Source organism: Myotis brandtii, unplaced genomic scaffold (assembly GCF_000412655.1).
Source record: "Myotis brandtii unplaced genomic scaffold, ASM41265v1 scaffold32, whole genome shotgun sequence".
NCBI classification, from domain to species: domain Eukaryota; kingdom Metazoa; phylum Chordata; class Mammalia; order Chiroptera; family Vespertilionidae; genus Myotis; species Myotis brandtii.
The window spans coordinates 4,268,495-4,296,283 of record NW_005362269.1 but is presented as its reverse complement, the minus strand read 5'-3'; the positions used below and the strand labels follow the sequence as shown (position 1 = coordinate 4,296,283).

The window sequence follows — 27,789 nt, the reverse complement described above, 5'->3', positions numbered from 1 at the left end:
AAATGCCCTTGACCGGAATCGAACCTGGGACCCTTGAGTGTGCAGGCCGACGCTCTATCTACTGAGCCAAACTGGCCAGGGCATTGTTTTTAGTTTTTTAAAAATATATTTTTATTGTTTCAGAGAGGAAGGGAGAGGGAGAGAGAGATACAAACATCAATGGTGAGAGAGAAGCACTGATTGGTTGCACACTGGGGATCGAGCCCGCAATCTGGGCATGTGTTCTGATCTGGAGTCAAACTGTGACCTTCTGGTTCATTGATCGACACTCAACCCACTGAGCCACACTGGCCAGGCTACTTCCTTGGTTTTTGCTATTACAAACAACACTACAGCGAACATCCATGCACGTACATCTATTTTTCATCTTTGATTGTTTCCTTAGAAAAATGTCCAGAGATGGAATCGCTAGATTAAAGGATATTTTAAAGGATTTTGATAACACTGCCAACTTATACTCCCATCAGCAGAGTAAGAATATGTTTATTTCCCTGCATGGTTATGATGGACTTTCGAGTTATGGATTGTGGGCCCAGGATTCTGCATCAGCACCTAGCTAGGTTAAAGAACAGGGCAAATGCTAACATTTTATCCCAAATGCCACCCCCAAACTCCCTTCCCCCACCTCCAGCTCTGTGGGACTGAATGCTAACTGCTGTTTCACAAGATTCACTGGCCCTCTGGAGTCGCCTATCCCCTAGAAGTTCCCGTGCTCTCCTATGTGGTAGCCACTGGTCACATGAGACTACTGAACACATGAAATGCAACGGGGGCACCTGAGGAACTGAATTTTAATTTAAGCTTAAATAGCCACACGAGGTTAGTGGCTACTGTATTAGACAGCGCAACTCTAGAGACTCGGGAGGGACTGTGGTTTATGTAATTGATAATCATGGTGATCAGAGATCTTGCATTTTCTGCACCAGCATGGATTTAAAATATTCTGTTCCCACTGACCCATACACATTCACATACTGGAATTTCTTAAATGTCTAGAAATTCTCATATTGCAGAATTTAAACTACATTCTCCTAGACTGCATTTCCTATTTGGAATCCTTTGTCAAATTATGCCCCCTTAGGGACTGGGAAATATTGAGCTCCCAGCTCAGTAGAGAAGCCAGAGGTTAGTCTACTATCATTCTATCTGATAAACCACCCTGCCTCTCTGCTTTTGCCTAGGCTATTCCCTTAGCCCAGGGAACATCCTTCATTAGGCAGTACTTCCTCTAGGAAGCCCTCCTTGATTATTCATTTATTGAAAATGGACAACCCCAATTTTAGATAAAACAACCTCTATTTGAATAACTTTAATACTGGATTTATTATTTCAAAGCTGATTTGAAGTAGCACATTAGAAGGGGAAAAATGCTCATTGGGACAGACACAATGCAGGTGACAAGAAGTAAAAAAAAAAAAATCTAAGAATAATGCAATAAAGGAGAAGATTGAGAAAATAAAAGTGTAAGTAGCAAACCTGGGCTTCTGAAAACGGAGCCAATAGGACATTTTGTGCAAGGGTGATACTTTTCCAGACCTCAGTCGTTCTCGAGAGCCGTGCCAGATCGAATAACTGATAGTCATTAGGACAACTACTATGCATCGCATTCTAAACTTGAAACTCTGGGGAAGAGGTGAGAAAAGCCATCCTAAGTTCTAGGAGGTGAGCCTGATGGGGTTTCAGAAGCCATCCATACTTTGCAGATGCAGACACTGAAGCCCAAAGGAGGATGTAATTTGCTCAAGGTCACAAAGCTATTTCCTGGCAGGGCTGGAACCAACACTGGCCGACTTGTTCTCATCCCAATACCTGGAAAAAGTTGCTCAATTAACTTTTTACTCCAGAGTGCCATCGAATTGATGAGGCATTTAGGAAGGAAAAGATAATGTGTCTTCCCCAGGCCCCTTCAGAAAGATATTTCCTCTTGTCACTGAAGATAAACACTGGGAAAGGATCCCTCTCTCTATCGAGACAGGTGTCAGAAGGAAGAAGAAAACAAGAGCACATTTATATCTTTATGATGAACATGGTGTGAATAGCACGACGTGGGGGTGATAAAATATTTGAAAGGGCATTCTCTAATTGGGGTGATTAATATCCAAGTCGGTGCTGCACACAGACAATGGGATCAAAGACTGTAATGAAAATGATATCCCCCAAACACACGGCTGTCCATCATGATGCAAATGACAGTAGAGAAATAAACGACCGGTGATACACAAATGATTTCAATGCTCTGCGCATCACCAGACATTTATTTTGGGGCCTGGGCCGTGGAGGAAGAAGAATAGGATTGATCTAAGGCAGTTATAAACCACCACTGGTGGATAAATATACATCTTCTCGCTCTATGCAGGAGCAGGTATTCAGAACAAGGTGGTGGCTCATAGACAGACAGCTCTTTAAATGACACCTTGCAATTACATTACAGCCTTCCAGCGGATAATAAACCTTCAATGTCTTGAATAATTTAAAAATTTCCAGTGGCATGAAGGTTGAAGGCAAAGAAAATCACACTCTGCTGTAGAGGGAGAAAAAAAATCCTCAGCAAATCAACTGTGGGAATTCTGGCAGAAAAAGACCCAGTTTTTCATTCATTGTCTTAATAAGTGGATATTTCATTCCAGCTCAACCTAGCCCCCGATTTTCAAAGCCAAAGAGCCAGCAGTGAATAGATCTTTGAGAAAAAACTGTGGAAAGTAAAAGGCCTCAAATCCTTACACACTATTCCTTGCATCACAGAGGAAGTAATACATAATAAATAGTATATTACTCTGGAGCCAAATTAACTTGAGCTTGGATCCTGACTCTGCCACTTGCTTGATGTGTGAACTGGATCTTTCTAATTCTGTTTCCTCATCTGTAATATCAGGACAATAATGCCAATCTCATAGGATTCAGGGAGCTCAATTAATAGTTCCTGGCACAGAGTAAGTGTTAATAAATGGTGGCATTTATTATTGTTTTTATAAGTTATTAATAAAGATAGTTTAAGTTTCGGGATCTCTAAGGCATAGCTACAAAGGAGGTGGAAGGGGGGGAAATGGAAAAGAGGAGAGAGGAACAGAGAGTGTCATATCAAGGAATGTTATGGCATCGGGTTAAGCCATGGTTACTCTGAACCAGCCACTCTCCTAAGCCCTCTATGAGGAATGTCTCCGTTAAGCTGCACAACTCTTTAAGGCAGTAGCCCAGTTTTACTCACTGAGGCACACAGAGGTTTTTGTACTAGTTCAATGTCACTCTACCTTCTGACTCTAAAGCTGGGGTTCTCAGAAGTCAAGAACTCAAAGCCCAGACAACTTCAGGTTTAAGTTTTACATTTAGGTTTAAAAAAAATAATAATTTGCACATGCTTAATTTTATGCTATTATAAAAACAGTAGGATCTACAGAGGAATTGGTGGTCATAAAATTTGGTTTCTGGTACTGCCAAAGCAGGCCTTTGTAATGAAGTTGGCTGTAGACATTGGCAAACATCCAAAGAAACGGTCAAGAGAGGAAATGTCTTTGTTAGATGACTAAAAATGTTCAGTCCTGTTGAGTTCGTGATTAGCTAAAATGTTAGGATAGGGTGGATATCTGACTGCATTAGTTGGGGGATTTATTCACCGATGAGCTTTGGCCCACATATTAAGTCAGCCAAGGTTGATAAAAAAGGACATAACCGGTATCTCAACCTGCTGCTGCAGCCTTGCCCTTTGGGCACCATGGGTGGTCCTGCCAGCAGCCGTATACCCCATGGGGACAGCCTGGACTGGGATATGACTGCGTGCCTGTGTACCTGACTTCTGGAGGCACCTGGCCAGCCATGGGTGCTCCCTGGATGGGGGCAGGGCTTTGTCCTCTGCCGGCCATATGACTACAGTGCCTGATGGGTCTTTCCTTTTCCCATCCCTAAAATGTGCAGGCTGGGGGAGATTCCTGGAAACAGTGCAGAAAGCCCCGAGCTCTGAAGTCGTGCTGCCGGAACATAGTGGAAAGCCTCGATTTCTCCCATTTTTAAAAATAGACTTAGTGTGTGGGTAGCTTGCAAGCGCCTGAACCTGAGCTTTTGCACGTGGAGAGCTCTAAGGGATAGGATCCGTGGGAGTGTGGAAGAAATATTTAAAAATAAAATCTGACATGTGAATAGAACCGGAGTGTCTGTTCTTGAACTTACTCTACCACATTTTTTAGAAACTTATTTTGCAGTGGAAGGAACTTGGGGGTGGGGATACAAACAGAGTCTTCTGAAACCTGGAGGGAGTCATGGGAAGATCAGGGCAGACAGACATCCCATTGATGGATGTGGCAAGGAGGAGGGTTTTAATTCGCTATCAAGAATTGCTCTCCTGAGAGCTGTCTGGTTGATCGTGACATAGCAGGACAGATGTGGCACAGAACAGATGTGGCACCGGCACCCCAAGGTGGCCGCTAGAACTGCCGATCTCGCCTCATGGGAAACTTGGCAGCAAACATAAGCAGGTGAGCACAATGAGCTGGAAGAACCAATACCCGGGTGCCCTGATTTGAGCTTTTTCTATTTCCAAAGCCATGAAAGTGGTTAGAAATGGGCTCATATGGAGGAAGCACTTTGGGGGCAAAAATGTTCACAGATGTGTTTTAAATGTCCCCAGAAATCTGTGTGCTGAAGAGCAGGCCTTTGAAATCAGGTGGTCCAGGTTGGAGGAGATATTGGCCTACCCCAGAACAGGAAGGATCAGTAACAGAAAAGGCAGGGGCCCAAGCACATTCTCACATAAAAAAAATTTTTCTATTGGACATTTCAGAATGAATTTATTCCATGCCTGGTGAATTTAGAGTTATGGGCTTGGATGCGGCCTCAAACAGGTGATTATGGTAATTTAGAGAGAAAGTACCAGGCCATTTCTGTCACAAGGACGTTCCGGCTCGAAAATAATAGTGCCTCCTCATATTTATAGTGCTGAATACTTTCCAAAGTGCTCTTCATCTATTATCTCATTTGATCCTTACAACTGGGCAGAGATGTAGGTTGTGGCTCAGCTGTGGGACTCTGAGTGAGACCTTTGCCCTCTCCGGCTTCAGTTTCCCTGTGGGGCTCTCAGGACCACTTGCATCAAATTCTCAGAGAGTGCTTGCCGGTTTGGCTCAGTGGATAGAGTGTCGGCCCTAGGACTGAAGGGTCCCAGGTTCAATTCCGGTCAAGGGCATGTACCTCGGTTGCAGGCTCCATCCTGGCCCTGGTCAGGGCCTGTGCGGGTGGGTAACCAATCAATGTGTCTCTCTCACATTGACGTTTCTCTCTCTGCCTCTCCCCCTCCCTTCCACTCTCTCTAAAAATCAATGGGAAAACATCCTAGGGTGAGGATTAACAAAACAAAAACAAAACAAAACAAAAAAAACAAAACGGAGAGCTGGGCATCATGCAGATTCCTGGGCTCCACCCAAATGAGGACCCGGACTGTGACTGGCACAGGGCCTGGGAACCTGCATGTTAAACATACTTTCCAGGTGATTCTTACGCACACCAAAATCCGAGAACCCCTGTTCCGGTTATTTCATTAAGTCCTCAGCTCTGAGAGCCTGTCATACGAAACACACACTCAGCAACCAAAGAAGTTCCTGAAAGAGGATAAAATCCTGATGAGTGGGGAGAAAGCAGTGTGTGCCGGCCCAGTGTCTGTGCTCTCCCAGATAGTAACAGCCTCAAGGATATAATTAGTGCCCTCGAAACTGGAATATGACTGTTCAATAATTTAAGTGAGATCATCAGGATTAATGAACAGCAGTTGAAATTAAATGTGGACCATAAATCCACACAGGCTGGTTACAGCGAGGCCAGTGTTTATGACAAGGCATCCTGGAAACAGGGGTCGGGTTGCGGCTGAAGGCATCCTAACTCACGCCCTTCCACAGGGCCTTGTGCTTGCACTAAGGCAGTGATGGCGAACCTTTTGAGCTCGGCGTATCAGCATTTTGAAAAACCCTAACTTAACTCTGGTGCCGTGTCACATATAGAAATTTTTTGATATTTGCAACCATAGTAAAACAAAGATTTATATTTTTGATATTTATTTTATATATTTAAATGCCATTTAACAAAGAAAAATCAACCAAAAAAATGAGTTTGCGTGTCATAGGTTTGCCATCACTGCACTAAGGTAATGCAGGGCATATACAGATAAAGAGATCACCGTCCATCCAACTGTATCACAAAACACGGATTTGTGATATGTGGCCTGCGGTTTCTATAACCCAATGTTTGCCAAGTCTGTGCATCAAAGGAAGGGGGGCGGGGGAGAGTGAGAGAGAGAAACATCGATTGGCTGCCTCCTGCACGCCTCCTGCTGGGGATCAAGCCCACAACCCAAGCATGTTTCCTGACCAGGAATCGAACTGGTGACCTCTTGGTGCATGGGATGACACTAACCAACCGAGCCACCAGCCAGGGTTGTCCTACTGCACGTTTTACCTCATGAGGCTTTCACATTCCCAATTTCATCTCATCCCTTAACAAGACATTGAGGTAGATGGTAGCTCAGTGCTCATCCTCCCGTTGCAGTTAATAGTAATAGTAACCACCAGCCACAAGGACCCTTTACTGAACTCTGACCAAGTGCCGGAGTGACGGAAACCCAACCCAACGAGTTTATATAAGCAGGGAAGGTGTTGGTTCATGGGATGGGGAAAGGACAGGGGTGAACAGGCCTGAAGTACACCTGGATTTAGGTTCGGTTCACAGGCAACACAGGTCGGCCCCCTGGATGGATGGATCACCATGGCAGGAGGATGGGATACCACTGGCCGGACGGCTGGAGCCCCCTCAGGGCCGGGTGGTATTACTGACTGGCGGTTCCCCCAGGATCACAAGGAACAGGTGACAGGCGAGAAGCTGTTCACCCAACTGATTACGTCCCCGTTGGTCCTCAGCCTGAAAATTGGAAGGAGGCAGCCTGCATCTCCAAGGAGGATATTTAGTCACCTCTGCTTGGGAAGAGGGTCTATTTATGGTCATTTCCATCCACTCATGAGTTGAAGTGCCGCTTCCTCTGGCCTGTGGCAGTGGGGCCGTGCTTTCTGGGAAAGGTCAGAGCTGGGCTTTCCTCCCACCGGGTTAAAACAATCCTTCCGGCTGTGGAGAGGTTCTGGGAAGGTTATTGTTAGTTTGAGTTTTCCATTAACAGAGCCTGGCGTGCAGTTATTATTTAGAATATTCTAGACCGTATATTTTGACAGCGTACAGAAAAAAAACAACTAACAGGTTCTGAGAAGGGTGGGCAGAAAACATAGCCTTGTAATTCCACCTGTTTCCACCCTCCCTACAGATTATTAGCAATGCCCAATAAACCCATCCATTACCAGGCGCAGGAGCGGCGGGCAAACAGGAGGTGGGGGAGGTATTGGCTATCTGAGGTTCCTGGTTGATCATAAATAATGTGGGCATCTCTGAAGAGGTCTGCATTCATGAAGCACACAAAATTAATTTTTTTTTAATTATTCTGGGAGGAATGAGTATTTTGGTCTTTCAGGAGAAGCAGCTGATTATACACAAGAATCCCAATGGTGGGAAGGGCAGTGTGCATGCTAATACTTGATAGGAAGCAACGTCCCTACATCACACAAGAGGAAAGGATGTTACTATGGTCTCCACGCAGGTCGGTTTCTTTGTTCTACAGAATGATGCCAAAATGACATTTTCCTGAGATTCTTCTATTTGGGACAGTCAAGAAAATAAAAAAGAGAAAAGAGAAATTAAACCTTCAATGCTCAAGAATACTATATCTCCTGACCGCTGCAATTTCCTCCTTTTGATTTTTGGAAGCAATGGGTGATGGAGAAACGTGTGGATTTGGCCTTCCTGTTTTCAGGGCTTTGTCACGCATGGTCTGTTCTGGCTATGAAAGCCGGTAACATTTTAAGCCTCCGGTGTTTACAGATCTGAAGGTGTCTCTGGATTCAAATCAAACCAGAACTGGCTCTGGGATCTGGCTGCCTCATAAAGACGTGACTGAGCCTTCCAGGGCCTGGGAGTTCTGTCAGAGAAATGGGAAGAAGCCCTGAAGAATCTCCGTGCAATCGGTCCATTTTGCAGCTGCCCGCGGGCCGGGTGCTGGGCAGCAGGGTAGAGGCAATGCCCACTTTTGGGCCAACGCGCTTCACTAAACTCCTAGAACCAAGAGTATGGAGAGGATCTGGCTAATATTCAGGGTGAATGAAAGCAGCAGAACACACCTGTTAGGCATATGGGTGTGTATCAAAGGTCATGGCTGAGCATTTCATATCTTTAGCGAAAAGTTTTGTGGTTTTTACCTAAAAGTTGTTTTATTTAGGCAGTGGGGCCTGGAGAGGAAGTGCATTTCGGCTACCAGAGGCTTGCCATAAATTAGATATATGTTTAAAGTGCTTACCACAGTGCCTGGCACACAGTAAGTGCCACATGGGCCTTAGGTAGCATCATTATTATTATCATCGCTGCCATTTCTATTCCCCTCGGTGATGCAGAGAATATCAGCCTTCCAGCCATCGAGCTAAACGTGAATGACGGGAAAGGGACTTGGTCGGCTTGGACTAGATCTTACTTTTACGTCAGTCTCTAATCCCACTCCCTCCAGACCCTGAGTGAAATAATAATTCACTCCGCCAGCCCTCAGCTGGCAGAGAGGAGCTTTTGACTATGACGGGAGGGGGCAGCTCTGTGACCCTCTCGCTGGGGACCGTATTCCAAGGCGCTCCGATAACCTGCTCCACTGGGTTTTGCTTCCTCCCATTATGGTTTTAAGAGAGAACAATAACACAGCAGGAAAGGTTAGACTGCAATCCTCACAAGAAAACCAGCAGAGTATCAGCAATTTAGCACCATTTTTCTGCACCAAGTTTTTAAAATGTAGAAGGCTCACCTGCCTCGGTAGAAGCGTCACCTTTCTGAAAATATAACAGCTATTTTCCATCACAGAAACGATTCTTTCCCAAATATCAGAGCTTTTGATGCTTCAGGTGCAATCTGAGTGATTTGTTTGATTTTTTATTTTGCTATCCCAGTAAATCATTTATACGGCCCTTGATTCACAAAATCCTGAGTTCTTTAAAAGATGCACAAAATATCCTATAAACATATTGACTCCTGTCTCCTGTGTTCCTGCCAGCTCTCCACCAAAAGGTTTATAGATCCCCCTCATTATAAACTAATTGATATTCTGTAACGGTTAAATCTTCTTAGCAGTTCTCTCCTTGGAGTCTGAGAGGGAAGTGTGAGGATGTCAGAGATATTAAAGAAGAAGGGAAGGGACTCAAGAGCCTGCGGATTTTCTTAGAGGGAAGACACCCTAGAGACGGATCCTGAAGATGTGGGATTCTTAAAATAACGGAACCCATTGTGGGGCAGCTCAATCCCTCCCGTCAAGTGGGATTAGTACCCAGGAGAAGACTAATGCAGGGAAGCAGTTTAAGCCACGGACCACCAACCTCTCTGAGGCTCAGTTTTGTGATCTGTAAGATGGACCAGCTTCCCTCGCACTCACATTTTCGTAGAGGGAACAATGTTTCACTCCTGCGGGGCAGGCAAAGTGTGAGCTGTCATTCTCCCGGCGCGACCTGCTTTATCCTCTCCTCCCTGTGATGTGCTCACTGCGCAGGCTCCGCCCTCAGCTGGTACACCTCTCCCGGGTCAATTCGTTCAGGAGGAGGTGGGAGGAACAGACCCATGTAGTGTTCTTTGGATCAGCCTAACAACACAGCTAATATTCTATGTTATCGGACTCCTATTTCTATTTCACTGTAAATGCTCAGAGGAAGCGAGATGCAATAGTCACTGTATAATGACAAGGGGAAATGATTGGAGAAAGTTAAATGAAAGAAACCAGGCTATAAAAGTTACATATGGCTGGATGTCTACTACGCAAATTGCAATGTAAAGGGACTAAATGTAGATTCCTATTATGAAATATTATCTATTAAAAAACAGACGAGTTAGCTCTCTGTCTATTGACCCAAGAGATGCCTGTGATACATTAGAAAAAAAAAAAAACAAACAATGTGTACAGGACAATCCCAATAAAGGGGGAACTAGCATGTAAATATTATGGGTTAAGGTTCTAGGATCAGAATGCATGGTTTTAAATCAGGGTTCTGCCTCTTTGAGCTAAGCACACATTAGCCACGTAACCTCTCTGTATCTCAGTTTTCTCATCTGTAAATGGGGATGAAGATATTATTACCTTTTTTAAGTAGGAAAAAGTGGTATTCATGCTGGGAATGATAGAACTCGTAGTTGTGCTGTGGCCATGAATGAGTGAATGCACTGAGCCCACAGGAAATGCTCAGTAAGTCTTAGCTCTTGTTACATGGGGTTACATGTTAGTATTATTATGCAGATGATCTAGAGTTGTACACACCAGACTGTTAACATCAGTCACCTCAGGTGCGGTGAAACTAGAGGGAGATTAGGAGGGTACGAAAAAGAAAATGGAAATAAAAAGACACTGGGAACCAAAGAAAATATACAAATGGCAGATAAGCATGTGAAAAAAATGTTCAGTAGCAAATGTCATTAGGGAATTGCAAATTAAAACAACGATGAGCTACCACTACACACCTATTAGAATGGCAAAAATCCAAAATACTGACAACACCAAATGCTGGGGAGGGTGTGGAGCACTAAGAACTCTTGTTCATTGCTGATGGGAGACAGAATGACAGTTTCTTACACAACTAAACATACTTTTATCCAGCAATTGCACAACTTGGATACAGAACTTAGTGACGTGAAAACTTATGTGCACACAAAAACCTGCACACAAATATTTATAGCAGCTTTTCTTAACTGCCAAAACTTAGAAGCCACCAAGATGTCCTTCGGTAGAAGCGTGGTTAGATAAACTGTGGTAACATATTCTAGACAATGCAATATTATTCAGTGCTGAAAGGAAATGAGCTACAAGCCATAAAAAGACAAGAGGGAACCTTGAATGAATATTCCTAGGTGAGCGTGGTTAGATAAACTGTGGTAACATATTCTAGACAATGCAATATTATTCAGGGCTAAAAGGAAAAGACATACAAGCCATAAAAAGACAAGAGGGAACCTTGAATGAATATTCCTAGGTGAGAGAAGCCAGTCTGAAAAGGCTGCATACTGTATGATGATCCTGAAGATGTGGGATTCTTAAAATAACGGAACCCATTGTGGGGCAGCTCAATCCCTCCCGTCAAGTGGGATTAGTACCCAGGAGGAGACTAATGCAGGGAAGCAGTTTAAGCCACCGACCACCAACCTCTCTGAGCCTCAGTTTTGTCATCTGTAAGATGGACCAGCTTCCCTCGCACTCACATTTTCGTAGAGGGAACAATGTTTCACTCCTGCGGGGCAGGCAAAGTGTGAGCTGTCATTCTCCCAGCGCGACCTGCTTTATCCTCTCCTCCCTGTGATGTGCTCACTGCGCAGGCTCCGCCCTCAGCTGGTACACCTCTCCCGGGTCAATTCGTTCAGGAGGAGGTGGGAGGAACAGACCCATGTAGTGTTCTTTGGATCAGCCTAACAACACAGCTAATATTCTATGTTATCGGACTCCTATTTCTATTTCACTGTAAATGCTCAGAGGAAGCGAGATGCAATAGTCACTGTATAATGACAAGGGGAAATGATTGGAGAAAGTTAAATGAAAGAAACCAGGCTATAAAAGTTACATATGGCTGGATGTCTACTACGCAAATTGCAATGTAAAGGGACTAAATGTAGATTCCTATTATGAAATATTATCTATTAAAAAACAGACGAGTTAGCTCTCTGTCTATTGACCCAAGAGATGCCTGTGATACATTAGAAAAAAAAAAAAAGAACAATGTGTACAGGACAATCCCAATAAAGGGGGAACTAGCATGTAAATATTATGGGTTAAGGTTCTAGGATCAGAATGCATGGTTTTAAATCAGGGTTCTGCCTCTTTGAGCTAAGCACACATTAGCCACGTAACCTCTCTGTATCTCAGTTTTCTCATCTGTAAATGGGGATGAAGATATTATTACCTTTTTTAAGTAGGAAAAAGTGGTATTCATGCTGGGAATGATAGAACTCGTAGTTGTGCTGTGGCCATGAATGAGTGAATGCACTGAGCCCACAGGAAATGCTCAGTAAGTCTTAGCTCTTGTTACATGGGGTTACATGTTAGTATTATTATGCAGATGATCTAGAGTTGTACACACCAGACTGTTAACATCAGTCACCTCAGGTGCGATGAAACTAGAGGGAGATTAGGAGGGTACGAAAAAGAAAATGGAAATAAAAAGACACTGGGAACCAAAGAAAATATACAAATGGCAGATAAGCATGTGAAAAAAATGTTCAGTAGCAAATGTCATTAGGGAATTGCAAATTAAAACAACGATGAGCTACCACTACACACCTATTAGAATGGCAAAAATCCAAAATACTGACAACACCAAATGCTGGGGAGGGTGTGGAGCACTAAGAACTCTTGTTCATTGCTGATGGGAGACAGAGTGACAGTTTCTTACACAACTAAACATACTTTTATCCAGCAATTGCACAACTTGGATACAGAACTTAGTGACGTGAAAACTTATGTGCACACAAAAACCTGCACACAAATATATATAGCAGCTTTTCTTAACTGCCAAAACTTAGAAGCCACCAAGATGTCCTTCGGTAGAAGCGTGGTTAGATAAACTGTGGTAACATATTCTAGACAATGCAATATTATTCAGTGCTGAAAGGAAATGAGCTACAAGCCATAAAAAGACAAGAGGGAACCTTGAATGAATATTCCTAGGTGAGAGAAGCCAGTCTGAAAAGGCTGCATACTGTATGATTCCAATTATATTAGGCATTCTGGAAAAGACAACACTATGGAGACAGTACAAAGCTGAATGGTTGCCAGGGGTTATGAGAGAGGGAGGGGTGAGTAGACAAAGCATGGGGGATTTTTAGGGCAGAGAAACAATTTTGTATGATACTATAATGGTGGCTATACGTCAGTATACATTTGTCCAAACCCATAAAATGTACAACACCAAGAGTAAATCCTAATATAAACTATGGATTTTTTTTGTCAACATAGGTTCACCGGTTGTAACAAATGTATCACTCTAGTGCAGGGAAAGGGTGTTGATGAGGGAGGGGGCAGTGTGGGTGAGCCTATGTGTGCATAGAGTGTGGAGGGGTAAAATCGCTCTAAAAATAGTCTAACAAACATACAAACATTGTGTGTGTGTGGAGGGGAAGCCTAAATGTTAACATTTTCTCGGTTCCTGGCCTGCACTCCTGGCTGTTCCCTCTGCCAGAAACATTCTTCTCCCTCCCCTACTCCAAGAAGGAAGTCTACTTATCATGTAGGATTGAGTTCAGCTGAAATTTTCTCTGGGAAGTTGTCCCTGTGCCCCACAGCACCTGGACCTCCACCGATCGGCACGTATACCATGGCCTTACGACTGCGCCTTACCGTGTCTGCCTGCCCTACTGGGTGTGAGCCTTTGAAGGGAAGTCTATTTTATTCCCGCTGTACCCCCAGCACCTAGTGCCGTGTCCAGCAGAATCACTTCATGAGTTTTGTTGAATGCATGGCTATGAATGAAATCAGGACAAATGTAGAGAAAAACAAGCAACCTTAAGTTGAAAGAACCCAAGCAATAAAACGAGCGTGGGGAGTGGCCACCCAACAGCCGGGGTCACACTGGAAGCAAACGGAGGTTGTAAGAGAGATGACAAGAACCGAGGAATGGATGCTTACGGAGCAGGTTAAGCCTGGCTGTTGAAATGCAAATACTTATTGAGCATTTACTGTGTGCCCACACTCTACCAGGAGCTCTGCAAGTAACTGCTTAAGAAGTTCCTTGTAGAGAGCCCGTCCCTGGGTGCATTTTTGCTTGTTTATTTGTTGGTAGAAAGTGGAGTTGGGGAAAATGCTGTCAGTGAGCTTGTTATACCACAGCCTTTCATTTCTGTACCTTATCATCCCAGGCAGCCTGTAGCTCATCCGAAGACAATGACCCTTCCCGTGACTACATATCCAATTTTTCTAGAAAACCAACTCTGTTCAAAAGTGGGGAGGGGAAGAAGAGGAACAGAAAGAAACAAATGGACAAAGGGCTTTCTTGTGTTGCCTAACAAAAATCTCCTATCCAGGCACTGCAACCTGGAGGCGGGTCCGCTACCCTACACCCTCACCTCTCTCCCAAGTGCAGAAACACCCCCGTGTCCTCCGAATCCTCAAGCAAAGCCCACACGTTTGAAGAGGTTCTGGAGGCCCTGGGTCTGCTGTGCCCTATTTGTAAGCACGGCCAGGGCTCTTCCGGTGTCAGCGGCGGCCTCCACGCTAGTCCCCAGTGCTCGCCTGCACAGAGCTCTGGATCTTATTTCAAGAACTCCTCCGCTCCAATTCTGTCTCCTACCCAAGGTCTCGACCCTTAGCTGAATTTCAATTAGTTGCCCTGAGGATCCGGGAGGAGACTCATTTCAGAGGAAAATGCCTTCTGCTAGGCAGCACCAATCCAGCCTGAAGTTAGTGTCTATGAATTTCAACTCTGAGAACTGCCACTGCTCACCGGGCCTGGAGAAATGTCTTTTGTGATGGCCCGTATTTGCCATACTTGAGACAAGCCTCTCCGTAATTCTGAAATTGTTTCTCCCAAATCTCATTTTCAAGACAATCACTGCTGAGTAAGTTTTCTTCCAAAGCTGCCTTGAGAATTGCTTCTTGAAACAAGAATAATGATTGCTTTTCTGAAAAATGCAGGTTGCAAACTCTGACAGCCGATGTGCAGGACAGAGGGGAGGGAGGTTAAGAGTTCCCCTCTGGGTTCTATGCGTGATTCATTGAGAAAATGGGGCAACAATCAGGGGCGCTGGTCTTCATTGTCATCGGTGAAATGGGGCAGTAGTTGGTCTCCTCTCTACCTTATTGGGTGTGGGGATGGCACCACACTGGGTTAATATTTTTGCTCTCTGGAGAAACAGATGCACTTGCAGAAATGTCACTCTTATAAGATTTATCTATTCTTTCTCAAGAAAGTTTTGATGGGGGTGAGGGGGAGGGTCATGTTATTTTCATCCCTGAGGATAACATTCAGGAAATTGGAATATTAGGAGTGCAAACCATTAGAGTCCAGGACTGGCCGTGCTGGATAATGAGCTCCTTTTAGCAGGAAGTTTGCTCTTTAATACAATGGAAAAGTAATTGAGAAGTGTCCGTGGGGACAGAGAGGAGTGATGCACTTCTGCAGATGTTTCAGGTAACCAGCTGAGGCGAGGAGGGACAAGGCTGTTCTAGGAGCCTGCGGATGGGGGTCTTGTCTCCTCTGCAACTAGGTAGCTGTGGCTTGCAGTTAAGCCTGCCCACTGCTCCAGGCCTTGGGTCTCCCACTTGTAAAATGAGCAGGCTGAGGTACAGCTGTGATTTCCACAGATTTTAAAGCAACAGAGCTCCTCTTAGTGAATGCTTTTCAGAAACCAAATACAGACCATGCCGGGAGAGGTACCTGAACCCCACCTGCACCTGTAAGGTTCTCCCTTCCCCTCACAGAGCTCCCCGAGGCATTCCTGGGCCCTCACCTGCTCTGAGGTGCATGGTGACAGCTAGTAGCTTAGATGACCTTGAAATCCTTTTGTCATCAAACAAGGAGAAATACTTGCTTCTAATCTAGCTGACGTTTGGTTTCTTCTGCCTTTGGAGGGCTAATGCCTTGTGATGCTCAGAGAGGGACCTCTTAAGTGCTGTGGGTCCACCGCCAGGACAGCTGATGCTTCAGAAAACAGGTGACAGGAACACAAAGATGTGGGCCAGCACCAGTCACAGAAGAAACTGCTGGGTCTTCCTCAGCACAGCTATCTCGCTGGCTGAAAATGACCCTGTGGCTAGTGATGGTTTTGTGTGTGTGTGACTGTAGCTGCCATATAGTTCCTTCCTCTCTCCTTGCCTCCTCATTCATTCATTCATTCATTCATTTCACTCACTAATTCACAAACAGTTACTCCTCGTCTGCTTCTAGACCACAAATGGTCTAGTGAGGAAGACTGACAGTGAAGAGGTCAACAAACAGCCATGCGATCACACATGCAGCACAGTGACCAGTGGTGGTGACGGGGGACCTGACTGAAGATGGTGCGAGGAGCCAGCCGTGGGAAGAGCTGGGAAGAGGATGTCCAGGTGGAGGGAGCAGCGCGGGAAGATTCCCAGGCAGGAAGGAGCTGGGCGTGCTCTGGGACAGAAAGCCCCGCTGTGTCTGGTGCACAAGGAGCGACAGAGCCAGCGCGTGAGTGCAACCCTGGCTGCCACCGTCCTCAGGAACGACCTGCAATGAGCCTGCTCAGAGCAGGCAGTCATGCCTGAGGGAAGGCTCGGTGCTCGCCCCAAGGCGCAGAGGCGGTTTATGCTGCAGCAGAGTGCATGGAATCCAGTCATCACATGGGCAATGTGCTCGCTGATTTTCCTTTTCACTGTCCGGCTGCAAGCCCTGGGCCTATGGTGGTTGGCCCAGACTGGGAGACGGCGAGGCTGGGAGAGGAGACTGGTAAACAGAAGCAGAAGAGAGGGAGAACAAGGCCGTGGTGGAGAACATCCACACCCTCGTATTCCCAAGGACCACGTACAGATGTGAAAACTGAACAGTGAAGCAGGCAGACAGGGAAAAATTGACTCATTTGGAATATGGTGTTGGAAGAGAACTCTACGGATACCCGGGACCACCAGAAAGATGAAGAAGTGGGTCCCAGAGCAAATTAAGCCTGAAACATCACTGGAGGCAAAGAGAACAAAAATGAAGCTGCCCCACTTTGGGGACATCATGAGGAGGCAGGGTGCTTTGGCAAATACAATGATGCTGGGAAAAATAGAAGGCGGCAGGAAAGGAGGAAGACCAATCATGAGCCAAACTGACTCCCTGAGAGAAGCCGTAGGCAGAACATGGTAGACACCACTCCTTTGTAGGAACACCAGGAGTTGGAGCCAATTCAACAGCAGACAGCACAGAGCAAGGGTCCTGGGCTTTGAGTCCACAGGCCTGGGTGTTCCACTCACTGGCTGTGGGACTCTGGGCAAGACACTTAACCCCAGTTCCTCGCCAGAGACTCACCATCCCAAGGCCTCCCTCAGAGGTTGTTGCAAAGAATAAATAGGATGATGTATGGGCCTGGCACATTGAAATGGCCCCCTAATGGTGAAGGAGCAGGAGACAGTTTAGGTGGGAGGTGACACAACAGAACTTTGTTCAGTGTTTTACAATTTGCAAAGCCCTTTCACCCACAGAAAGTGGAAGACTGTACCTGCACCTCCACATCTGTACCTGCACCTCCACATCTGCACATTTACCCCCGACTCCCTCCGCGACAACCAGACATAAATATCAATAACAATACCAAGCTTGTTTATTTCTAGTGGTCACTACGTGCCAAGCACCATCCTGAGCACTTTACATATAGTAGCTTTACATATAGTTCACTGAATAGTCACAGCCCCTGAAGAGGGAAGTACTGTTGTGGTCCCACTTTACAGATGAGGGTACTGAAGCACAGAGGTTAGGTGACTGGGTCAAGGTCACAGATCTGATAAGTCAAAGGACAAGATCAAAGATGTAACTACTGCCAGACTATCTGCTAAAGACCAGGGCTATGCAGACAAGGAGAAACACGCCTGGCTTCAGTGCACTCACGGACCTCGCTTCAGGGACCCAAGTAAATCTCACATAAGGCGCTAGATGTTACTGTAACCATGGTGGCCAAGTATTAGGGGAACAGAGGGAAAGAGCTCTGATCATTCATTCATCAAATGTGTATGTTTGATGAGTGAACAAGACCAATGTGGTGGCCCCTGCTCTTAGAAGGTACAGTCTAGTAGAGGAGACATACAACCAGGCGATGTTTACACACATATGTCTACACGGTATACTTTTCTGCAATTTGATTCTGCCTGTGATAAGCACTAAGAAGGAAAAGTAAAGGGTCCCATGAGAACGAGTGTAGGCCAAGAGTTAGGGGAGGCTTTACGATACGTGTGTCTAGGGGTGTGTGTGTATGTGTGTGTGCACACATACTCTCACACACACTCACACATCCCACTGAGGCCTCTGTGCTAAAGACACATAATTAAGAGTGTGGCACTGAAAATGGGTTGACAGGGAGGTCAGCTTAATTATTCTGGAGAGCTCTTAGACCCCTCCCCCATTCACTATGTATTAGTGCTTCTACAAGAAGGTGAGCAGATGAAAGGATTTCTCGTGATTTGTTGCAACTGGTGAAACCTCTAATGCAAAGAATAAGCTTGAGGATACTGGCTGCAGGGCAGTGTGGCCCAGTGGTTGAGATCACACGCTTGGGGCCAGACAGACATGGTTTGGTCACATCACCACTTAAGAGCTGTGTGACCAAAAGTAAGTCACTTAACCTCCGAGCCTCAGTTTTCTCATCTGTTAAATGGTGTGGCAGATGCTGTAGGGGGCTCACTTAACACCTTCTCTAACCCACTTCTCCCCTTCCTGCCTCTACTAGAGAGACCCCAAACCGAAGCACCCCTATGGCCAAGCCACCCTGGCAGATAGGGATGCCCAATGCCAGAGTTGTGGCCAAACGTCTCTCCTGAATAAGAAGGCAAAGCCTTGAAAGGGGGAGACTTTGTCCTCTTCACCCTTCCTCCTTCTTCCTGAGGCACCGCGGCCATTTTGTGACTACGAGGATGAGGAAGCGGAAAGAGAAACCTGGTTGGTTCTTTGATGATAACCTTGAGCAGCTGTACTAATCCCGAATCTCATTATAAAACGAATGATTGAATAAATAAATGAAGTAACCCCTTACTTTGTTTGAACTACTGTTTATCAAGTTTTCTGTTGTTTGCAGTTTAATGCATTTCTACAGTGGTACCAATGGGATAAGGATAGAGCCTACGTCATGGGTTGCCGCGAGGACACAACAAGATAATGTGTACGTGCCAGGTTTGTGTACGTGCCAGTCGCAGCAAGCAGTAAGTGGAGACTATGTTGGTGCTGCTGAAGGCGGGCAAACCTGCCACCCCCGTGGCAAGTAAGTCACTGGTTGGAGCATGGGGGGCAGGAGCTGGGTGGATGGCCCTACCTCGATCACTGAAGTCGTCAACCAGCTCTCGGCGATCGATCAGCTCTGGGGGCGAGCGGTTCAGCACGCTGTGGACGGTGCGCAGGAGGGAGGACCAGCCCTCATTGTGGAAGGGGATGATGATGCTGGTGTTGGGGAGCGTCTCCAGGTAGCGCTTGCTGTTGCAGCTAGAGAGACACGGGGGACAGGGAGAGGACAGTTGTCAAGAGAACGCAGGCATGTGGTTCGGCTAACTGCAAATCCCCTCCTTCTCCAGCCTTTAGAAAACAAGTGACAGCCAGAGACACCTTTGTCACTGCAAAACCGTCTCCTACTGGCATCCTGAAGTCCTGCCTCCAATCCCTGCGCACACACTCCACAGGGATAAGTATATGAGACCCAAAACGATGCCAGCCAATGCTGATGGAGCAGAACTGGGACCATGCACTAACTCGTTTCAGCCTCGATCATGATGGGAATGTGGTGCCATCCTCATGACTCCCGTGGAGGACATTAACTCTGCCCCCGCCCCCGCCCCCCTCCTCGCACACTCCTCCCCAATGGAGGACAAACCATTTATGCATGAGTTTGAAGAATAAAGGGCCCTCTCCCTTTCCCTCCCTGGGCTCTACCAGGAAAGGGCGCATTTTCTCCTTTGCTCTCCACCAGCCCCAGGGTAAGCTCCAGGGTGGAAGGCCCTGCCTCTGTGGGCCTTTAACATCATTATAACACCCAGAAGAATGACCAGAGTCCCTTAATATCATCAAATACCTACTTGGTGTTCAAATTTCCCAGATCTTCTTGTGTCTTTTTACAGTTGGTTTATATAAATCAGCACCAAGACAAGGCTCATATTCTGCCTTTAGCTAATGTGTCTCCTAAGTCTCTCTTTTTTTTAAAAAAAAAATTGCAGAATCTAAATGGTGGGAACTTGAGCTTTCAGCGTACAATTCTTTCAACTTTTCTGTATGTTTGGCAATTTTCAGAAAGAAATGTTGGGAGAAAAAGTGGGTCAGGGTTCATGAGTTTCAAATGCTCTCCGCTGGAGGCACCGCGGGAGGCTGGGGCAGAGGATTAAACTCTTGGGTTCTGGCGGGGAGCTCAGCTGCAGCTGTGTGAACGAACTCCTCTCATTCCGGTTTGGATGGACAAGTCAGCTCCTCTTTCCCCTTGGGACTCTGGAATTCTTGCATGTCCCCTCGTGCTCCTCCACCTGGCTGGACTCTTTATATCCAGGCCTCATACAGCCCCTCGCCTCCCCTTTCCTCGCCTCTCTCGTGCCTTTGATCATTTCAGCCAGCCTTCTCCGGGAGCCTTCTCCAACTTCACTCTATCAGCCTTCAAAAATAAACGGAAGCACTTTTTTCTTAAAAAATCCCTTTCCCTTAACTCAGCTGGGTCCTCTGTGGCCAAGAAAAACAGGTGACATCTCATTTTCTACAAAAGGTCCTGCCTTCCCTCCAATTTCACAGGAGGCTTGTGTGATTGAAGCAGCATGGGGCGGGTTGAGGGGGTTAGCTGTAATAAATTGCCTGGAGTCCAAGGGGTGAAATACAATAGAGCTATTACCCAGTGGAGAGCCCTGGCTCTCTGAAACCCCAGAGCTGGGCCCCACAGCCTGCCAGTAGGTAACATAGGAACAGCACCGTACAGTAAGGGAAGTAGACAATGCAACAACAAACTAAATTCACTTCTAATCTAATCCAATCCTGGAACTAAAGATTACCCAGAACTCAACTAAAAGGCTCAGCTTGAATGATAAGCCTGAACGTGTGTCTTTTTTTCTTCTTTTGGTCTCCTCTCTTTTTCTCCCTCTTCTCTCCATCCATCCACCCATCCATCCATCCATTTAATTACTAAATAGGCAAAAAATGGCATTTTGACTTTTGCCATCGGCACTAGTCAGTAGTTTGGTCCCAGCTTAGTAGAGGCTCTTCGTTTAAATAAAAATATTTGTGTGACATGCTGACATGAATCCCTCCAGTGTCCAGCAGGAAACTTAGTTCCACAGCCCAGCCCACTGGCCACCTTCCTGTTGCGAAAAGCCCCGGACACCCACCTTTGCCACAAGCCCCGTTTCTCCTGCTCTTTTTAGGCCTCAGCTCCCAGCAGAGAGAGGAGGCCTGGGGATGGTGGATAGAAGGCCACCACCTACCACAGTGACCCCCCACTTAGCAGTCCCCTTTAAGACCTGTCTGCACGCTGTGTATTGAGACCTCAACACTGGCTGGTGGCATACGCCCAGCTCCTTTGTGTATGGTAAACACAGAGCATCCCTCGCCAGTGCCTTCAGACAGCAGCCCAGAGAATGTGGTCTCCAAGAAGGGGAAACTAGGGCACCGCTCCCCATGAAAGAGGCTCAGTTTGGCTATGATCAGACAACAATAACCTCTGCCTCCCCACGGTGCATTGTGCCTGATGGTTCTCAAAGCACTCTCCCTTCTCTCTCCTCTGAATCGGCACCAGCCCCCAAGGAGGGGGATGAATGAGGGAGTGCTCACCCCATTTCCCACATGGAAAACAGAGCCCAGAAAGGTAAATGACTTGGATCTAGGACTCAAATATAGATACTACCTATTTAAAATAACATTTATATGTGTGTGTGTTTCTTGATAAAAGTGGTAACTGCTCAGTGTAAAAGCCTAGAAAACACAGAAAAGCTGAAGGACAACTGATAATGACAGCAGCATTCTGCCCAACGCGTACACCTGCGGCGGACCTCTGCTCTCTTCTCTGAACATATACCTGTTTCTACAACACGACATCCAAATCTTTGTGGGTTCCCAGATGCAGCGTGGCTCCCTGTGCCTATCCTTGGGCAGGATCAGGTAGAGTGATGCCCTTGCAGAGGGTCAAAGCAGTGACATGGGGAACCTTCCAGCACACGATCTGGATGCCCTCTTGGCCCAGTATTTCTGGCCCCAGATGGCACCATAAAAGAAGGAGCACCTTACAACTAAGACCTGCGTGAAGAACGTTCTGCCCTTTGCACAAGCACTCCCACCATCATCTGGGTCACACACAGCCTGGTAAGGTCCCTACTCGGACAGGGTCAGGTTAAGTTAGGGGTGCAGAGCATGAGGTCAACAAGGCACAATCGGGGGTGTTCCCCGCCACACACTGAAGCAGTGAAAGGAGTACAAAGTGAATGTACATCAACAGGGAAAGTTTCAATAAATGTGAAAATTCAAACGATAGAATACTGATAAGCAGTTGCAAAATAAGGTGGAAGATGACAATGGTGATAAGAGAAACTACCTGTTAAGGATTCCCATTATGCCAGGTAATGTTCTAAGCACTTTGGATGGATTAATGTCATTTCATAGTCATAATGCTCTTAGGAGGCAGGGACTGTCATTGCTTCCATTACAAAGAGGAGACAAGGCAGTGAGAAGTTAAGTAATCTGTTAAGGTCAAATAGCTGGTAAGGGCTGGAGCCTGGATTTAAACCCATCTGCCCTTCATACATATTATGTTCGTACAGGGCTAATGTGTCAATGCTATTAATTATATAAGCAAAGAGAACAAACAGATCAAAGCCAAAAATTGAGGGAACTAAGTAGGAGCCTGAAGCCCTGGCTCTAGTGTCTGCTCCGCATGCAACAATGCCAGTCTTCTTGCTGGGCCTTACTTATGTCAATAAGGGGGCCACAGCAATGGTAGGGCTGTGTGCCTGCTCTGTATCCCCTCTCCTATTCCTGTTTTCCTAGTCTTACGGTAATAACGTCCTGACTTTCCATGGGGAATCTCCCGCCCCTCATTTCTATAAGGTTTGGGGGGAGATCCTTGCTTTCCTTGAGGATGAGCAAGGGAGCCTGGCTCAGCCGATCAGAGCATTGCCTCTCCCCAGCCACAGCGATGGGTTCAAGGATGAGCACCAGTAAATCAGAGTAAATCTTTGCTGAGACACTGGGAGCGAGGTAAGCTCTTTTCTGCTGAGACCCAGCATGCAAGGATATCAGTCTGGTCTGCCTGGGGCCGCCATGTAGACTGTCCCCTGTCTTAAAATGATTGACAGAACAGAAAACAGAGCCAAGAGTTGGAGAGAGGGGTTCCTGCTGGCATCATTTAGGGACCTGAACCCAGCTATGGCTGAAGTCAAGGTCTACTTCTGGCCTTTTCAGTTCATGAGCTGATACATTCTTTTCTAAGTCAGCTGGAGTTAGGTTTCTGTCATTTGTAACTAAGAGAATCCCTGCTGATACAATTGGATGCTCTTTAAGCCTTTCAGTCGAATGAATCTGTTTTGGACCTAATGATGGCTTCTGAAGGGCAGAGGCAGAAACTCCTGTTACCGGGAGTGGTCTCCAACCTGAAGGCGCAGCCTCTCTTTCCAGCTGCAGGAAGAGAGCTCTGCTCATTCACTGACTGGGAGAAAGCGGCCTGGGCGGTGGGCGGCGGGAGGCAGCGGAGGACTGGGAGCTGACCGAGCTTATTTGTGACTGAGCGGCCCCCAATTTAACATTCCCTAAAGGATTCTGAACTCTTGGAACACAAAGATGAAATTAATATACTGGCCCTTAAGATGCGCCCTCAGGGCTCACTGCAGGAACACTAGAATATAAAAGAAAAGAAGTCAAAATCAAAGGGAAGCTGCAAAAATCTTCCCTCTGAGTCAACTTTGAAGTAGAACAACCCAACCAGTTCGAAGGGAACTATAAAACACATTTAATTCCAACCAACAAACCTGACATTGTGTGTGCCTGGACCTGGGTTCAAATCCTGACCGCCACCCTCTAGCTGTGAGACCCAGGGACGGGTTCCATCCCTTGCTGAGCCTCAGTTTCCTTATCCGGGAAAGGGGGATGGTAACACCACGAGGATGTCATGAGAGCCAAACAGCCCTGTCGGGGAAGAAGTAGCTGGTGCTGTCCTTGGAGACAGGAGTCAGTGTGGAGAACTCACAGCAGAGCATGCTCCTGACTTCGATTCTCCTGGAGTCTGGGGTGGCCAGCCCGGGACAGGGCATGAGGCTTCATAAGGCTTAAGTAAGAGTTTTGCTCTTGTAGACATGTATCCTACTCTTGGAACCCCAGACTTCAGCCAGTTCATGGCTCAAAACATTCTCATTTGGTTACTCTCAATCGTTTGTGTATTCAAGAAATGTTTACTGAGCGCCTAGTATGTGGCACACACTATGCTATGCCGTGGGACTATAATGGGGAGGAACAAGCTGTTGTCCTCGCCCCATGGGATACAGAGTGAAATGGGGGAGCAGACAAATAACATAAGCAGTAACAGGTTATAATTTTCCCTCATTGCCTTTGAGTGTGAGATGAAGATAGACTGAGAACAGCCTGGAAAGACAGGCTGTGCGCCTAGTATGTGGCACACACTATGCTATGCCGTGGGACTATAATGGGGAGGAACAAGCTGTTGTCCTCGCCCCATGGGATACAGAGTGAAATGGGGGAGCAGACAAATAACATAAGCAGTAACAGGTTATAATTTTCCCTCATTGCCTTTGAGTGTGAGATGAAGATAGACTGAGAACAGCCCGGAAAGACAGGTAGTGAAGGTATTATGAGTGGCGCATCCACACGCCCAGCCCTGTGCCTTGCAGACAGCGAGTAGGTGATGAATGGCTGCTGGGTTGAATAGGAGTTAGAAGGGCCTAGTCCAACCCTTTTGTTTTCCAAGTAAGGGGGTGAGGCTTAGAGAAGGGATGAGCCAGGCACTGGCTTCCTCTTTAGCACAGCCTGGCTGGAATCAGAGGAGCCGGAAGATGACTGTGACAACCTGGCCCAGGCTGACATCTTCACGAAGGTCCTTTTCCGGTCAGGCTTTGCTGACAGCCAGCTGCACTCACCTGCTCTTCCCTCTTCTCAACAGACAGGTAGGAGAACCACAAAGGTTTATTAATATTAATTAGGCACCTCTGCACCATCCTTCATCACCAATTTCGCAACCCCTAAACGCACCAGGGACTTCAGACCAAGCAGTATTTAAAGGACCTTGGTTGTGCTGCCTTTTCTTCCCCTCTGAATTCACATTTTACAAACGCTTTGTTCAGATCACATCTAGTTTTAAGACAGTTGTAAAAATAACAATTTTTTTAAAAGCCCACAGCAAAATCCAAGTTTCTTCACCCAGCTGTCCCACATGACAGAACCAGCCCTCATACAGATGCAATAGGCGGTGTATCCCACGGGCTCCAACTTTAAACACAGGCTGCCAGCAGGAAGGAGGGGCTCCGGCAGTCAATCTGGTCTGCGAGGTCCAGGTGCTGGAATTACCAGCACGTCCCAGTGAGGTGCCAGCTGCCGGGCAAATGTTAGGAAGAAATGGGCTTTAATATCAAGATTCTTAATGATTCATGAAAGAGAAAAGAAGAGACAAAGGGTAAAGATACATGTTCTTTGCCACTGTTTTTGCCACTGTTTCCAGAAGCAGAGACCTGGAAACAAGCTGTCTGCCTGTACCTGTCTGCCTGCCAACAGAAGAATGGCTGAATAGATTAGATTCCTGTGGCACATTACACAGCTATTAGGAATGTGACCATAATATATTCAACAAACAAAGCTACTTGTAGAATAAGATATATAATAGTACAGTCATATTTTTATAAAATAAAACCCCAAACCTCTTCATGTATCTATACATGTTGTCTAAGCAAAGGAAAAGCTATAGAAAGCTAAACTGTTACCATCCACTACCTGGGCAGATTTAAGAATAGAGAGAGGAGTGTATATGGTGGGGTGACTACTGATTTCTCCACTCAAAAAAAGTGCAGAAAGGAGACTTACAATTAGGAGGGAATTATGTTCTGTTCTCGGTAAGAGTGCCCCTAAACTAAGCTGCTCTGTGCTTGTCTTATCATGCTGCCCTTGATACCAACTTAATGAAGGGAGAGAATTGGTAATCGCCTTTATCTTCCAGTCATTATTCTCTTTTTCCTTAAATCCTTTCAAGGCCAATACCACTTAGCAACCAAACTCATCTCTGTGGCCAGTGTTACCGAGTGCCTTTTATCTGCTCCTGGACAAGCGAGGTAAGGGAATGCAACCTGAGTAGTCTGCTGGTTGTGTCCGTTTATCTGGCTAGTCCTGCTTGTTATGCCTGGTCCCAGAACTTTCATGCACAAAGGGTGAGAATTTAAGAATGTCTCCCTCCTTCTCCGTGAAGAATGGGTCTCAGTCTGTGTGTGATGCAGCAGAAAGAGCACATGCTTGGGTCCAGGTCTGTGTCTTCTTTGCCTTCTCCTGGCTGTGTGAACTGCAGCAAAGAGCTGAACTCTCCCGCCTCAGCTTGTGCACCTGTAAAATGGAGCTAGTGAACCCCCCCAGATACGATTCCAGAGAGGCTGGAATCACACAGGAGTTGTGATAACGTTTTTGTAAACGAGGAGATAATGTCGAAACAGAGAGGATGAAAAGTATTATCACACAAAACCTCAAAGTGGGAACGAGTAAGGCCAGGCTGGTAGAGCACTTCGCACAATGCCTGGCGCACAGCACTTGATACGTGGGAGCCGTTACTATTGATGGAGAGCACAGCTTCCATTTCTATCAGACTAAGAAAATGCATCTGTTTGCAGAAATGATAAAAGAAGAACCACAGGCCACACACCAGCGTACGTGGAGGTGGGCTGGTTTCCACCTAGCATAAATCGTAGGGACGCATGCCCATGTGATTTTCAGTCGACAGGCAGCCATTTTTGCTTGTAAGCCATGTATCTCTGCAATTTCAAGCCAAGGGCTGAATTCATTGAAACCTATTTTTTAAATTACAGAAAACAACTTCGATTTGAGAAATGTTATTGGCTGCCATTTTATTTTAAGGCATATGAGCACCTTTAAATCCCAATACTAGGTCTGATGGATCAATAACTGTTGTCTTGGAAGAAAGACTGCTGTTCAGAAAGGAGTCGTTTAACTTAAGAGAGCCTTACGAAGTCTCCTGAAAAGTCGGTGATACTACAAAAAAAAAAAAACCAAACCTAAACAAACCTGGACTTTTTTCCTTTCCCAGCTCACAAATCATTCAGGCTCCAGCCCCTCTTTCCCTCCCTCTCCCACTTCCCACGCAAATGCCTGGCTAACAACCTGCCCAACTAGGGAGTCTGTATCAGTCACATTCCTGGGCATGTCTGGGGCGTTCATCTTAAACTAAAGTCCTCCATCATAAGTGTCAAACAAGCTTACTCCACCACGAGATTTAAGATAAAAAGGGTAAAAACTGCTAATATGTAAAAAATATGTCGCCCAAGCCTATCCCTGCTCTATGGCACTGTGTGTGTGTGTTTGGGGGGGAGGGGAGGGAGGGGTGGTGGATCTGGGTGGAGACTCATCATTCATCTCCACGCAGATGGCAGGTCCCGCCCTCACCGTGACCTGAACACGGCACACAAATGTTACAGGCCACACCACAGACCACAGCCGATCCTGGGGCTTTTTTAGATTTACTGTGTGCCTCAGGCATTTCTTGCTGTTCTAGGAAAGCAAGTTCATTAAAACCACAATAAAAACACAGCAACTCAGCAAAGGATCCTGTCGCCATTTCCATTTTTCACAACACAAATGGCATCATTCGTTCAACTGCCTACTTGACATCATCATTTGGATGTTTAATAACGTCTTAAACTTTGAAAGCAAAATCTTGATTTCCCCCAAACCTACTCTTCCCAAAGACTTCCTTCCTGTAAATGGCAACTCCATCTCCCCGTGGTTCTGACCAAAAACCTTGGTGTTATCCTTGACTGCTCTCTGTTTCCTCATAGCCACACTGTCTGAAAAGAAATCTCGGCGTGTCCTTCTTCAGCATGTATCTCTCTGC

The 27,789-nt window shown here is 46.2% G+C and overlaps 1 protein-coding gene across 1 annotated transcript in view; it reads right to left on the bottom strand.

Annotated features, from left to right (window-relative positions):
• GALNT10 (polypeptide N-acetylgalactosaminyltransferase 10) overlaps nucleotides 1–27,789 on the bottom strand; it is a gene marked incomplete at its 5' end in the record, with an annotated part of 170,428 nt that overhangs the window by 52,700 nt on the left and 89,939 nt on the right. Inside the window, one exon of the mRNA XM_005870605.2 lies at nucleotides 19,036–19,202. Coding sequence (XP_005870667.1) covers nucleotides 19,036–19,202 — 167 coding nt within the window. The remainder of the gene's footprint in view (nucleotides 1–19,035; nucleotides 19,203–27,789) is intronic.